This window comes from Xyrauchen texanus, chromosome 8, assembly GCF_025860055.1.
Source record: "Xyrauchen texanus isolate HMW12.3.18 chromosome 8, RBS_HiC_50CHRs, whole genome shotgun sequence".
NCBI classification, from domain to species: Eukaryota; Metazoa; Chordata; class Actinopteri; order Cypriniformes; family Catostomidae; genus Xyrauchen; species Xyrauchen texanus.
The window spans coordinates 40904001-40919354 of record NC_068283.1 but is presented as its reverse complement, the minus strand read 5'-3'; the positions used below and the strand labels follow the sequence as shown (position 1 = coordinate 40919354).

Here is a 15354-nt window from a genome sequence, read left to right as displayed (position 1 = left end):
GCTGGGCCCACTCTCTTTGTTAGTTGAGGCGGAGTACCACTTTCTTTCTTTCTTGAAAGCCGCAGGAGGACGCCCTCGGCGAGCAGACAGGACATGGTCCCTGGCGGCAGGTTTGCGGCAGGGCAAGATGTGTGAAATAGCCTCCGTCTGTTTTCTTCACCACTGAGGACTGCTGGGCGGAGTCAAGTGGTTGCGCCGAATGGACGGAGCTGGGAGACGGGGGCGTTTTGAGAAAGCGTGCTTTGTCTGCCTTTGTACTGCGACCAGGTCCTGTCCATCGTTGCGTTTCTGGACCACGGGGGGTGGCCATCGCCTGTTTGAGTGCAGTTCCTGCAGCACGTCAAGAACAGGACTACCCAAGTGCAGATTTTGAAGTGCCTTGGCCTGGTGGACTTGCAGGAGGGGGCCATGGCATGCAGGGGGGAGCGGTCTGGGACCGTTCTACCACCGAGGGTAGCGAGAGCGGAGGAGCGAGGAAGCTGGGCTTGCTCAGCTCGTCATGCATGTCCGGGAAGGAACCGGGGGGGGGCGGCTATGAGCGGCGCACATGCCCGCGGAACCAATTAAGCCCGGGGAAGCATAGCGGACCTTCGTGCGTCAGGCTCAGACTGGGCGGCAGACCCGAAGGTGGCGGCCCAGGCGAGTTATCCGCATCCGACGTCGCTGTTACGCTCTCCGATGGTGATGTCATCATCCAATGCCGAGGGACCGGACGGTAGGCCATTAAGCGGATTTTATTCTTTGCAGAGTATAACAAAATAACAAAATATGTTATTTTCTCTAAATTTTCCAAAATGTCCGGGATTTGGCTGTAGTTGCATTATGATGTGCATCTGGTCTAATACTTTATTGTGAGTGTGTGCATGTTTGCATTTATTTAAGCCCTCTTTGTAAGTCCCACCATCTTGCACACCAATTGGTCGATTATAAGAGGCTTGCAGCAACTATTGGCCAAATTCCTGCCTGTCAATCTCTCCGCTAACGCACGAAACGCTGTTGTGTTTGGCATTAAACAGTTGCTTGACAGCAGCAGCAAATGACAGCTGAGTGGAAACAATGCCAAAACGAAAGTGCAAATTTACAGAAGATTTGCACAAACATTCCCATGCTCATACATGTATGACATGTAAAGCTGCATTTATGTGTCAGTTGCTAATAAAGGTGCAAGTGATTTAGAAGCACACATTAGCGCTGCAAAGAATAAAGGGTCAGAAAAAGGTGAAAGTTCATCAGGTAAATTAACAGACTACATTTTCTGACCAGGTAAAATTATCACTGTGCTTCATTTTCCATGGCCATTCAAAATAATAGTAATAGTAAATGAAGGTACACTCATGGCATCAAATATTTCATTTTAGTACATGGACATTCAAAAGGATTGGAATTTTTTTTTATTTATATACATGTATGTTATGTTGTGCTAATTGAGTGTCTTTTTCACTGTATTCAAGTTTGCATTCATTGTAACACTGTTTATCAGGTGTTGTTTTCTCTAAGGTTAACCAATAAGCATTAACATAAAATGTATGTGTGACTTGTTTTGTGATAATAGTTTGTAGTAAATATACACTTTGATTGGATTAAATGGTTTTGTAGAGGGTAGGAAAGATGAGTTACAGACTGAGGAGCAGCAGCAGCAGCTGAGCCAGAATCAGGCATGGAAACCGGTAACAATTAAACAGTCACTTTACTTTAGAGAAAGTTAAAAGTGAAACATTGTTTATCCCAATGCTCCTAATGATCCTAATGAAAGGATTTTTACAGATGTACATTGAGAATTATATACAGTTCGATGCCATGGTGTGTCAATGAACTTAGACTAAAGTCATTCATGTATTGCTTTAACTTAGCAATCATTAATCATTTTGACTGTCAAAAAATGTAAATTATATATTTTTTTTACCTCACTTTACTCACTATAATATAACTCTTTTGTGATGGCTTTATGGTAATGTGCATGATATGAATAAGAATCATGATAGATCTAAGCAGGGCCGGCCCAAGCCTTTATGGGGCCCTAAGCAGAATTTGATTTGGGGGCCCCTTGGTGCCGCCAATATGATTGAATATTGTCAATGCTTGATTATTCGCACACTATAAATCTAACACACCCCTTATCAATTTTATTAGTTGTAGCTGTGTTGCTTACAACATACCAATGTCTGCCTGGCATGATTTTACCCTTCTACGGTTTTAATTGTAACAGTAGCACACCTATATTTACCCAATCCTGTTGATCCTCTGTTACCAGTTTTGTGGACTTCCTAGAGAACAATTTTCAGCAGAAGCTGTAGACAGTATCATTTATTTTTGAATAAGTGAGCAGATCCACTTACATTTTTTCTCCATTAATTAACTTTCTGTAGGTGTAGTGGAAGCTTCGGCCATCAGGTTTTTCAGGGAATGTGAAGTTTTCCTTTACAGGCAGTGGCCGTCTGCTTACCAGATCAGTCCTTTCTGAGTCAGACAGGATAGATGACCACATCAGTGGATGCAGGTGCTGGGAAGTGCTCCTCGCATGCAGAGGATGGACCTGATGAAAGATGAAAATAATAATAATAAAAGCTAGCCATGTTAGATGTCATATTAGAAGGTAATGCAACTGTCTGTCAAAAACAAAGACATGGTTTATCCATATAAATATAATGATCTGGGATTGTTGAAAAATCATCATCAGCTGTAGCACTGGAACTTGGGTCAGGTGGCGTTGGTTGTGCCCCACGTCCAAAATATTTCAATAGTGCTCCTAGGGAAGTTTCATAAGAGTACAAAGTTGACAGAACAGAATGTTATTTTCTCAACACTAATTATTATACACAGCAGCAGCAAGACATCTGTACACCTAAACAACAACTCTTAATCTATAACTAGCTAACTGAGGCATAATGATATTGGAATATAATAGCAAAGACCCCAAAATGGTAGACTCATATAAATAATATTAAGTTGTTATCAGTACCAAGTTTATGGAACAGAAGCTTATTTTTATTACAAAAATATATACCCAGGAAAGTAATTTTTACACAGAAGACAAAAACTTTAATCTAAAACTAGCTAAGTAATATGTTGTACTAATAAAATATTAAGATGTTAAGGCTATTTATGGATGTTTAATCAAACTTTCCTAAAAAATAAGATATGCTACATAGGCTATGTTAACTAACTAGCCAGCTAATGTTAGCTCGTAACTTAGCCTAGCTACTTAACATACCTTTATCGTGCTGTTTTTTCTCTTCCTCTGTTTTCTTCTTTTTCCTTTTCTTTGCACCAGAGGATATGTCCTTTTTTGTGACATTGCTGTTTTGCTGTCTGAATGTGCTTGCATCCTGCAGCCCGTTAACATAATATTGCATTTAATATTGCGTTTTTGTATAATTACCATTGTCCATTGACAGTATAATCACAAAAAAAAAAAAAAAAAAAATCAAGCTGTCATTTCATGTGCTCTTGGGGGCCCCCTGGTGACCACGGCCTAAGCAGCCGCTTAGTTAGCTTATGCCTTGGGCCGGCTCTGGATCTAAGGGCAATCCCACTGACCAGCTCTTCCCAATACATTTTCTTCAATGGTAATGGTCTACAAATTGAAATATGTAGCACTTGATGATTTAGATGTTTGAAGCCGATTTGCAATAAGTTATGTGCTGTATCTGTTCTTCTGCATCACAGATGATTCAGGGAGGAGAGAGGATGAATTAGTCGAGGATAGAACTAGAGTGGAAGATTTAGGAACTGTAGAAACAGGCCCAGCCAGAGCAAAACTCAAAGAATACCCTCTCACCAGCTTTGGACTACAGAGAAGTGGTTGCTAGTGTGTAAATAAACTACAAAAGAATATCTTTAAGTGTCCTCACATTATTTTTGTTTCCTCACAGTGTCATTCAACATTTGTAGCCCCATTAGGGGGTGGTCCCATTGACCATTGGTCTCTTTGGACAAATTTAAGTTGACAATTGTTTACTGCTATTTGTAGTTTTTAGGAATGTAGCGGCACGAGTGACCTGAAAATATATGTTGCCTATCAGGATGAACTACCAACACTATAATTCAATAGTTTTAGGGTTAAGCAACATGATCATATGTGAAGTCGGCGTTATGTTTCCGATAGTTTCAATACCCTAGGACTGTATGCCGACACATTGACATGCAGCATTCTTATCAGACATGTTTGCACTACAGTGGTTTTAATGTATTTATTTTTCCACCTGGCATGATTGGCAGCACATTGCATCAACTGTGTGGAAGAATAGGATTCAAAATCCAAGCAGTAACCACATTTAAGTAATCAATGACAAGCATGATTTGGAGGTTTCACTTTCCACTCTAACATTACTTTTTACTACACTAATGGTTAAGGTAAGGTTTGGGTTTGTGGATAGTTTCTACCCCCTGGTTGTTCAGAGAACATGGCAGACCTGGTGAATCCAGGCAGAAACCTCTGAGGATTCTACATTTCAGAAGTTTGGAAATAAAGTGTAAAGAATGGCAAGAAACCAGATTATTAACTAAACTAACTGATGCACTCACAAATTCTCTGGCACAACATCCAATAATGGTGTTTATCTACATTACTGTGCAAAAGTCTGCACATAAGATGTTTCTCAAAAAGATTTGTCTTAAGATGGTTATTTATTTCTGATAAATTAGTGTGTCAATATGAAATATACATGTTAAACTACCAAGCATTAATTTGCCCACACAAAGCCCCCCATAGAACATCGGGTCAGTCTGGGATTACACGAAGAGACAGAAGTAATTGAGACAATCTAAATAAATAAAAGAACTGCGACATATTCTCCAAGAAGCTTGGAACATCCTATCTGCCAAAATCCAAGAAAATCTGTGTCCAGGTGGAAGTAGGAGAATTGGGGCTGTTTTGAAGACAAAAGTGTTCACACAAAATATAGATGTAGCTCTTTTTCTGTTTACTGGACTTTGTATGATGTTAACTGATTAATGAAAACTATTTATGTTATTATTTTTTAAGAAATCCTCACTTTGAAAATATTGAGGGATGTCAAGTAATTCTGGAGTTTTTGCAAATGGGTGTCAGTCTTAAGATCATGAGACATATTATCATTTGTATAATGTATTCCATGACAAATGCCAACATACACTAAATAGTCCATACACCAATTATTTATTGCTGTCGTCATAGCAGACTGGTGGTATGGTGCATGGCAGGGTTCCCCAATTAATTTTCATCAAGCGCCAAATTGTGTCAACAATACAAAGCCAAGGGCCACCACCCTCAATGTTATGACTAAGTGTTTGTACTGCTGCTATTAAACTTATTATTATTTTATTTTTTATTATTATTATTATTATTTAGATTTTCCTAACTGCATTTCATTGGCTCTGTACTTGTGTTTTGCACAATGACAATAAAGTTGAATCTAATCTAATCTAAAAATCTAATGCTGTTGTTGTTTTTATTATTAAAAGAGTCACATCATAAATATTCATTTTTTTATTATTTATTTTTCTGAGTATTAGTAGCCTGTTTTATTTATTCAAACAATAATGACATTTGTTTTGCATACAGATACACAAAACTACTACAACTTTCCCTTTTGAAAAACAAACAAACAAACATACAAACAAACAAACAAAAAACTTAATTGAACAATCTGGATGCTATGTTAAGAAATACCTTCTACTATTTAAATATAGTCTCTTTATTATGTTGTGTCTGTGATGAGTTCAAATGTCTTTAAATATGCAAGCCATACTGAAAAAAGATAGTGACAACAGAAAAAAAATTCATCTAAACATATTATTTACAATTATACGCTACTTCTTACTTATAACTCTACTAAACACTATACATCTCAGTCAGGTGACCAATTTAAATAAAAAACAATTATAGAAATCTATATTATTGAACCTAACACCTTATTCTTGTCTTACAACTCATTAACCCTTTCATACATACCATCACACACGTATGTGACGGTTAATAACTGGGCCCTGCAGAGTAGCATCACACATATGTGTTTCTGCAACAGCCAATTACATTACAAGCTGCCAGATTCAAATCGTCTTTCATGCTGACACAGGCTGCGTTGATCAAGAATCTGTAGTTATATTCAGTGAAACAGTTACTCGTACAGTCTTTTAAACCACAGAATAAGTTTATTTTATACATCCAACTCATCACCAAAGCACCACAATGATAAATGTACAGCTCTTGTACGCAAAGTCAATATATCAAAAGCGATCTTCCTCCGAAACGTGCTGAAATGTTTGTTTACATTAGTAGCTCTTGTCATTTGTCAAACAAACAGTTACTCAAATGGTCTTATCAAGCACATAATATTTAAATGTTATGTAACAAACAGCCTAATTGTCACCAAAATACAATGATACCATACCATACCATACCAACTTTATTTGTTAAGCACTTTACAACAACCAAAGTTGACCAAAGTGCTGTACATAAAAATATAGAAAAATATACATAAACATATGTACAATTAATAACCATACAATAAAAACAAAGTAACAAATACAATCAAGTAAATAAAATCGAGTAAATAAAATCGAGTAAATAAAATCGACCTCTCACTAGGTGTTAAAAGCCACAGAGAAAAGATGGGTTTTAAGAAGGGTTTTAAAAACAGATAAAGAAGAGGCCTGCTTTACATGCAAAGGCAGATCATTCCATAGTCTAGGGGCAGACACAGCAAAGGCACGGTCCCCTCTGAGCTTACGCTTAGTTTTAGGCACAATCAGGAGCAGCTGATCATCTGACCTGAGAGCGTGGACGGGTTTATAAGAGTGTAGAAGCTCAGAGAGGTATGGCGGGGCAAGACCATTTAAAGATTTAAAAGCAAATAACAGAATTTTAAAATGGATCCTAAATTGAATAGGCAGCCAATGTAATGAAGCTAAAATAGGGAAATGTGCTCATGTTTACGTGTGCCTGTTAAAAGACGTGCTGCTGCATTTTGTACCATCTGGAGACGGGTGATGGAGGACCCACTAACCCCCACATATAGGGAATTACAATAGTCCAGCCGTGTAGTTACAAAGGCGTGGATTGCAGTTTCAAAATGTTGTCTTGACAGAATTGGCTTTATTTTGGCCAGCTGCCTCAAATGAAAGAAGCTTGATTTGACAACAGCTTTGATGTGACTGTCAAATTTAAGCTCAGGGTCCACTTTAACTCCTAGATTTGTAATGTTAGATTTAATATAGGGTGCCAAGGAGCCCAAATCTACAGGCGGGGTCCCAGTTGTGCCTCCAAAAACCATCACTTCTGTTTTTTTATCATTAAAATTTAAAAAGTTCAGAGCCATCCAGGCCTTTATGTCATCGAGACAATTGAGTAGTTGTCATGATAACAGTTCATGGCTTGTTTATGCACAGCCATCATATCTAAACGCGATCTTCCCGTGTACACAGCCACATCTGCTTATTATTAGGTGCAGATATAGTTGCAATTCACACAAACGCAACTCAACTCAATCAGTCTTTTCAGGCATAATATGTTTGTTTTCTGAAACAGACACAAATCACAAAGCACAACGATAACAGTTTAAAACTCATATACTCACAGTGAAAAAATGCTGATCTAGCGTGATTATCGGATGCACGCAAGTCTGTTAGCGCTTGTCACACAAAACCACACACACCCACATACAATGTCTGAGAAGTCAAACAGCACATATAGACAAACTGAACTGCTGATATTATTATTATCTATAAAAATGAAATAAATACAGTACAAATGAAGTACAACAGACATAACCCATTTGTTCATGTTTACTATATTATATCCAGTATTTTTTAATATTTTAATGACAAGAAATAAAACAATTAAATAAATAAACAAATCTCTGCCGGCTGTGCAGTGTCACATTCAAAAATAACTTTCTCCAGGGGGCACTGCAGGGGAATTTATATCCTACTCATGAAAATGTTAAAATATACGAATTAATGATTTTAATAAATATATAAAATTAATTCAGTTCAAATGTGGTAGAGAGACTCATGTTTTAGTGGCTACCAAAATGTTCCCCTTCTGTCACTCACTCGACGTTGTTTCGAATGAAGTGACACAAGGTATCTTCCTTGGACGCCAAACGTACCTGTGAACCTGAGAAAAGGACAATGTCAAGTTGGCAGACAGAATTTGCATGCCCTGCCCCGGACATACTGGTATAAAGGGAAGCAGGGCAGCCAGTACCAGTCAGAATTTTTCTTCAGAGCCGAACGGTTGTGCAACAGCAAGCTGAAGTTCACCACTGTTTCACTCACCTCTGTCAGTGAGAAGCATTGCTGTTGGATCTATGGCGCGTTTCCAGCTGGCGTTCTCTCTCTCTTTACGCTGTGCAGTCTACTCCCTACACTCTCTACATTGCGAGAACATGACCATGGCAGCGTTGCGGTCACGGCTCTCCTTCCTCAAGGTGAATGCCACTTCAGTCGCCCCCCACGTCACTCCTTCTTCCCACGGGATTGAGGATGATCCGGCTGGTGATGAAGGCGATATGGGGATAACAACGGGCTCGGTTTCGCCACAAACCACCCTCCCCCCACACGCTCGCTCGCTTCCGTCCGAGCTCGGGATGAGTGCGGCTCGCCTCACAGCCAGCTGGCATTCTCCCTTGAGCCCCTGGACTTGGATGATGTCATCGGAGCTGCATAGGAGAACGTCCAGGCGTCTGACGCGGAAGACTCGACTAGACTGCTGCCCGCCCAGTCCGAGGCGGACGCACAGATGGCCGACATGCTTGCCCGGGCTGCCGTGAGTGTTGGCTTGGACTGGAACCCTCCGTCCTCCCCACAGCCTTCGCGGCTTGATCACTGGTACCTCGGCTCTGGGTGCTGCTCACAGCCACGACCCAACCCAGACCCCCCCACCCCCCTGTTCTTCCCGGAAGTGCATGACGAGCTGACGCGGTCATAGAGGGCACCATTTACTGCCCGTAACCCACCCCTCCTCTCGTCCGCTCTCACTACCCTGGATGGCGGGGCAGTCCACGGTTCCCCAGGTTGCGATCCTCCTGTGTCCTGAGAACGACGCCACCTGGCAGGACTGCCCAGTACTCCCCTCCAGAGCCTGTAGGATGACGTAATCATTAACCTCCAAAGCCTACTGCGCCACTGGACATGCCGCTTCCGCCCTGCATGCCATGGCTCTCCTGCAGGTCCATCAAGCCAAGACACTTAAAGATCTGTACCTGGGTAATCCCGACCCCGACGTGCTGCAGGAACTGTGCTCTGCCACCGACCTCGCTCACAGAGCCATGAAGGTCACAGCGCAGGCACTTGGGCAGGTGATGCCCACCCTCATGGTCCAGGAGCGCCACCTCTGACTGAACGAGATGTTCAAGATGCACGACGTTGACAAGTCATGATTTATCAATGCCCCCGTCTTTTTCTCACATCATGCCGTGGTGCCGCCCAACCAGCGCGCCCCGCCTGCTCGCCAAGGGCGTCCCCATGCGACCAAATAACAGGCAGCTCCTCCTCAACCTGGGACCAGCTCTCAGCCCCAGCGTCAAGCATCTCACAGGCGGCGTACGCCCCCCCTTCTCCAGGACCAATTTTAGGACCAGGAAAGCTCAGAAGAGCTCCTGAGACGGGCGACCCAGGCAGTCAGATGTTCGTTCTGGAGCTGGTACCAAGACCACTCCATCCCCCGGTGGAGGGCCAGGAGGAGAATCCATGTTTTCATGACTTTTATTTGCTGCACCGCCTTCAGGCTGCGGTATCCACATTCTCAATAAAAGAGCGATTTCCTCACTCCATGTGTCATCCAGCCTCGCCTCAGGACCTGCAACTGCTCAGCCCCGGCAGCTCTGACGAGTACTGAAGATGCCTCTCTAGGACATCTTCTTCAGTTTCTAACCCGCCCCCTGCCGGGTGCGTGGAGCGAGGTAAGTGCTTTGAGTCTTTTCTCAGCACCCAAACCTCGGGACGCTCTTCTGCCTCCCGATGCACTATTACCTGCTCTCCCCTGCCGCGAAGCCCCGCCCCAGTACATCAAAAGCGATCGTCCCATTAGTGAACATCGCGCAGAGTTTGGATGCATGGCTTTCACTTCCCAATCCGTCACGCTGGCTAGCCAGGACCATCCAACTCGGCTATGCGATTCAGTTTGCCTGGCTCCCGCCTCGTTTCAGCGGTGTTTGCTCCACTTCCGTGTGCGGCGAGAAAGCCAGCACCTTACAAGCAGAGATCACAACCCTGCTCCTCAAGGATGCGATAGAGCCCGTCCCTCCAGCCAAGATGGAGAAGGGTTTCTACAGCCCTTACTTCATTGTACCCGATTAAAAATTGGGTTGCGACCAATCTTGGACCTGCGAGTTCTCAACTGGTCCTTCAAAATTCAAAATTCTAAATTCTCACGCAGAAACATATTCTTACCTGCGTTCGACAGCGAAATTGGTTTGCGGCGGTAGACCTGAAGGATGCGTACTTCCATGTCTCCATTCTGCCTCGACACCGACCCTTCTTACGGTACGCGTTCGACGGCCATGCGTTTCAGTACAAGGTCCTCCCCTTCAGCCTGTCCCTGTCCCCTCGTGTCTTCTCAAAGATCGCAGAGGCAGCTCTTGCCCCGCTAAGGGAGGTGGGCATCCGCATACTCAACTACCTCAACGACTGGCTCATCCTGGCTCACTCTCACGCTCAGGCACCTCAGCCATCTATGGCTACAGGTCAACTGGGAAAAGAGCAAGCTCATTCCGGTTTACAGCATCTCTTTGGGAGGAGGCAGACCCAGCCCTTTCATTGCTGTGTCTGGTACGTGCTTTGTGTATCTATTTGGACTGCACGCAGAGCTTTAGATGTTCTGAGCAGCTCTTTGTTTGCTTCGGCAGATGGCGGAAAGGGAACGCCATTTCCAAACAGAGGTTAGATCACTGGGTCGTTGATGCTATTTCCTTAGCTTATCACACCCAGGCCTTGCCCACCCCCTTGCATGTTCGAGCACACTCTACGAGAAGTGTGGCATTCTCGTGGGCACTGGCCCATGGCACCTCCTTAGCAGACATCTGCAGAGCAGCGGGCTGGGCAACACCCAATACCTTTGCCAGATTTTACAATCTCAGGGTTGAGTCAGTCTCGTCCTGTGTTTTGTCAGGTCCAAGCCGGTAGAACTCGGTAATGCGGCACAACCAACCCGGTGTTCCGCTTGCACACAGCTCCCTTCACCAAGTTGATCCAGTGTGCCTTCTATCCCAGGTTAGCCACTAAGCGTCGCTCCCTGGATGTTCTTCCTAGCCTTCTGGCCTGCGAATTCAGTGGAGAAATTTGCGTCCAGACCCACTACGAGTCACAGGTGCTCTGTACTGGGGTTGGGCTCCACGGGCTTACAACTCCCTGTGATGTATTTCCTGCTGCCCTGGTCCCCCTTCATTAGGCTGGAACTGCCACAGCGCCATTTCCCACATATGGCTTCACAACCCTCGTGGTGTATTTGCCACATGTTACCTCCCCCTAGACTGGGCAGGATGTGGCCTCCCCAGGGTCTTTTCCCCCTGAAAGAATAGTACCGGGAAAGACTGCCTTCCCCAATGCATTTCATCATGTTAAGATAGTCCCAGCTGCTTCACGTCCTATGTGAGAGACATAGTGAGAGAAAAGGCGCGGCTGCCAGGCTTGATCCCATGCTAGTCATGTAGCACCTGTTCCCTCCCTCAGGGGTGCAGGGAACCTAAGGTCTGTATGTGACATCACTTTAAGGGTGTTGGGGAGGGCTACGTGCAGCCGACACAGTTGCCTCTAGCACGCAGTAGCCTGCTTGCACCTGTCTCGACAGTTCACGTAACATGGTCAGTGTGTGGCGTTTTTAGATGGGACACCTTGTGTCACTTCATTCGACACAACGTCAAGTGAGTGACAGAAGGGGAACCTCATGGTTACTGTTGTAGATGTACCACTGTAAACAGCCGTACCTCATTTTCGGCTCCTCATTGCAAAATCCTGACTGACATTCTCTGCCCCGCTTCCCTTTATACCCGTGTGTCCAGGGCGGGGCATGCAAACTCTGTCTGCCAACTTGACATTGGCCTTATCTCAGGTTCAGAGGTACGTTTGGCATCCCAGGAAGACCCCTTGTGTCACTTAATTCGACACAACGTCTTGTTCCTTCCCTCGGGTTACAACAGTAACCATGACGTTTTCTGCCACCCTAAAATCTTTTCTGCCACGATAACATCATTTTACCCCACATTAATGTTATTAATGCATTAGAGTTGTTCATCTCTAACATAAGAGCTCTGACTCAGTTCGAACACTGGATGATATTTCTAGCAAATAGTAGGTCGCTCTAACCTATTGAGGTGCGTAAATTGAGTAAAGTCTAAAGGTCCTAAAACAGACCCCCTTGCACATTTAGTTAGCTAAGTATCGTAAATTACTTAGCTCAGCAAGATAAGCAAAATGGTCAAGACATCCTGTGTGTCTTGATTGCACAAAGTTTAGAGAATAAAGCATATAACCTAGACAGTAAAGTCTTTCTCCCTGACTCTTGAGGTCTTATAGTTTACACAAACTCTCATACAATATCATATAAAGAGAATGACTTCATATTACAGCATACATCTAGAGTATTATTGAGTACATTGATAATATGAATGAACAGATACAATGAGTACAACAGTGTGGGTCCATGAATACAGGAATAGGATTGACATGAATACATGAGATAGTTATTTAATAATTCAGTGTTTGGAGTCTGCATATATCGACGCTACCACTGAAACCAGTCATAAAAATTGCATTAGCTATAAAATGCGAAATGTCACTGGATTGGACAAATTTGGGATGAAAATTAATGCTGAATGTATAACACTATGTAACATTTTTTTTTTTTATTTTGTTCCTGGGTAGTAAATGTTATTTCCTAATTGCTTATGTCTCAAAAGTAGAGAAAATGGATATTATTCTGCACAAACGCTTGGTGTGAATGTGTCATTTAACCGACTAACTGGTTGAGAGATACATATATCTTGAATATCGATCTTGAAATTTTCACATTGACCACTTCCTATATAGAAAAGGGATATAAAAATGCTAAAACATTCAACAGAAATCATCTGAAGGCATCTTTACTCCTGGAAAGGTCAGTTAAGTGTTTTTGTCTCTCAGTGAGATTTGAATTGATAACTACCAGTTTTAGTTCTCAGGTAATTTGTGAGGCACTTACATGACCATAGCGCAGACGTTTAGTTGCATATTTGACAGAATTTGTGAAGTGAAAATGACACAAGTCTTCAAGTCTAGATTTTGGATTTCTGAAACTATTGTATGTTATGTTTTCTTCCAGCATCTGCAGTATATTACTCTATAATACCTGATCTTCATTGGCTGTACTTCAGAGGCATTTTTACTGAATCAGGATGCAGACTGTTGCAGCTCTTATTCTATTAATTACTCAAGTTGCCCTCGGACAAGTAAGATTCTGAGTTTTCTTATTACAGACTGACTGCACAGAAGTATTCTTGTACAGTATATTCATATTAATTGAATACTGATGATAAAGTGATCATTATTTCCTCTTGCTACAGGACTACAAAGTTGCTGTTAAAGGGAATATCTTTCAATTGGATATGGCACCGAATTCGGTTGATGACCAATATGATGGTTGTCGAGAGAAAATGTCAAATCTGGTGTCGACAGTATTTCTAGAGAAAGAAACCTCTGAGAATTATATATTTGCAGCAGCTTGGAAAGAAGTTAAAATAAATGTCCCAGGCCCTGAAGATAACTTGACCAGGAACCATTTAATCACCATTTATATGTACACTCATAACAGAGTATATAATGCTTTCAATGACACTGTACATAAGGTTTTGAATAATGCTGTTCGTAACGATAAACCAAAATACATAAACAAAACATACACATGGTACTCACTTCAGTTTTTGTTGACAGAAGCGATACAGATTCTGAATGAAACACAGAAGACATGTCAAAAAACATATCGTGGTACTACAAATAAATATGATGTTCTGAACAAAGATGTTCGTTTTGGCTCATTTGCATCATCTTCTCTCGATCAAACAGAAGCAGAGAAATTTGGAAATGTGTCCTGTTTTGAAATTGAAACTTGTGAAGGTGCTGAACTGACTAAATATTCTGCCTTTCCCTATGAGAAAGAGGTGTTGATTCCTCCATATGAGAAGTTTAATCTCACTGATATCAAGAATGGTTCCTGGTGTGACACTGTATATGTGCTGAAAAGTTCTGGAACAGCAAGTAACCTGAACTGTGCTGTGGCATCACTGGCACCATGAGTTTGAGAAGAGGTGACCTAAACTGTCCCGCTGCATCATTGAGTCCCAGATGTCCATCTTTCTTGCTCACAAGCTTTTGCATCTCTATTCATTGCTTTTTTCTTTTCTTAAATGTGATTCAATTATAACATGTGATTAACTTGATTCTGAACTTCACATCAGCTGAATTCTACATTAATGTGCCAGTTTAATGCATTGCTTGGCAATAAAATATATTACTAAGCAGAAGAATTGTTTGTAAATTATTAATAATAATAAATGTTATTGTTTATTGAACACGTCGCTGCCCTTGGCTGAACATTGCAGTGGTGTCACTAGAGTTGAGGGTTTTCAGCACATAAATGTGGTCAAATTCAAGGGCGTAATTTTGTATGAAAGTTGGAAGGGACATACTGAAAGGATAAAATTCAAAATATTGTTATTAAGAAAATACGAGAACGTCAGTCTGGTAATATAGACAAAATATCATAATTACCTCATAAAACTGTTTATTTCTTATTTCTCTGCTAAGAATGTTAAATATTAGTATTTTTTATTTAAAGAATTTCTCAAGAATAAACATCAGCCCTCTGGAGTCAACAGAGGTGCTTGTAAAGATTTTATTTATCTTATAACAACAGCAACGATTTAAAATTCTCTGTCATGTATGGTCATGCAGATAAGAGGAAGACAGAAGGACTCTCAAAATCCATTTTGTGGATTAAGCAAACAATGTCAATTTTAATAAATCTGATTAATTTCAAATTAGAATATTATTAGAATTTTGAAAATATTTAAGGTACAAATTCAAACTTAGTTTATCTGCCCAGTTGACAGCCATATAAGACAGCATTCAAAACTATAAAGGATCTGCTTTTATTTATGTCCACTCACAATAAAAACTAAACTCTGTGCTTTTGTAAAATACAGAAAACAAATAGGATCAGTGGCAGATTTAGGTATGGGCGACATGGGGGGGGTCTGAAGTTGGAGTTCGCCCAGGGCGCCATACAATCTAGAACCGCCACTGAACAGGATGCACTTTCTGCTGCCTCTATCTCCGTAAACGTTTTCTGGAGCACGTCACAAAAATTAACTGCCTCATCAACTAAACTTGTACTCACGA

At 41.8% G+C, this 15354-nt stretch overlaps 1 protein-coding gene across 1 annotated transcript; it reads left to right on the top strand.

Moving 5' to 3' along the window:
* Positions 1-13352: 13352 nt before the first annotated feature.
* Positions 13353-14249, top strand: LOC127648174 (GPI-linked NAD(P)(+)--arginine ADP-ribosyltransferase 1-like). Its single transcript, XM_052132759.1, has 2 exons — positions 13353-13406; positions 13521-14249. Exons 1-2 carry the CDS (start codon positions 13353-13355, stop codon positions 14247-14249), a joined length of 783 nt encoding a protein of 260 aa, XP_051988719.1.
* The last annotated feature ends 1105 nt before the right edge of the window (positions 14250-15354 follow it).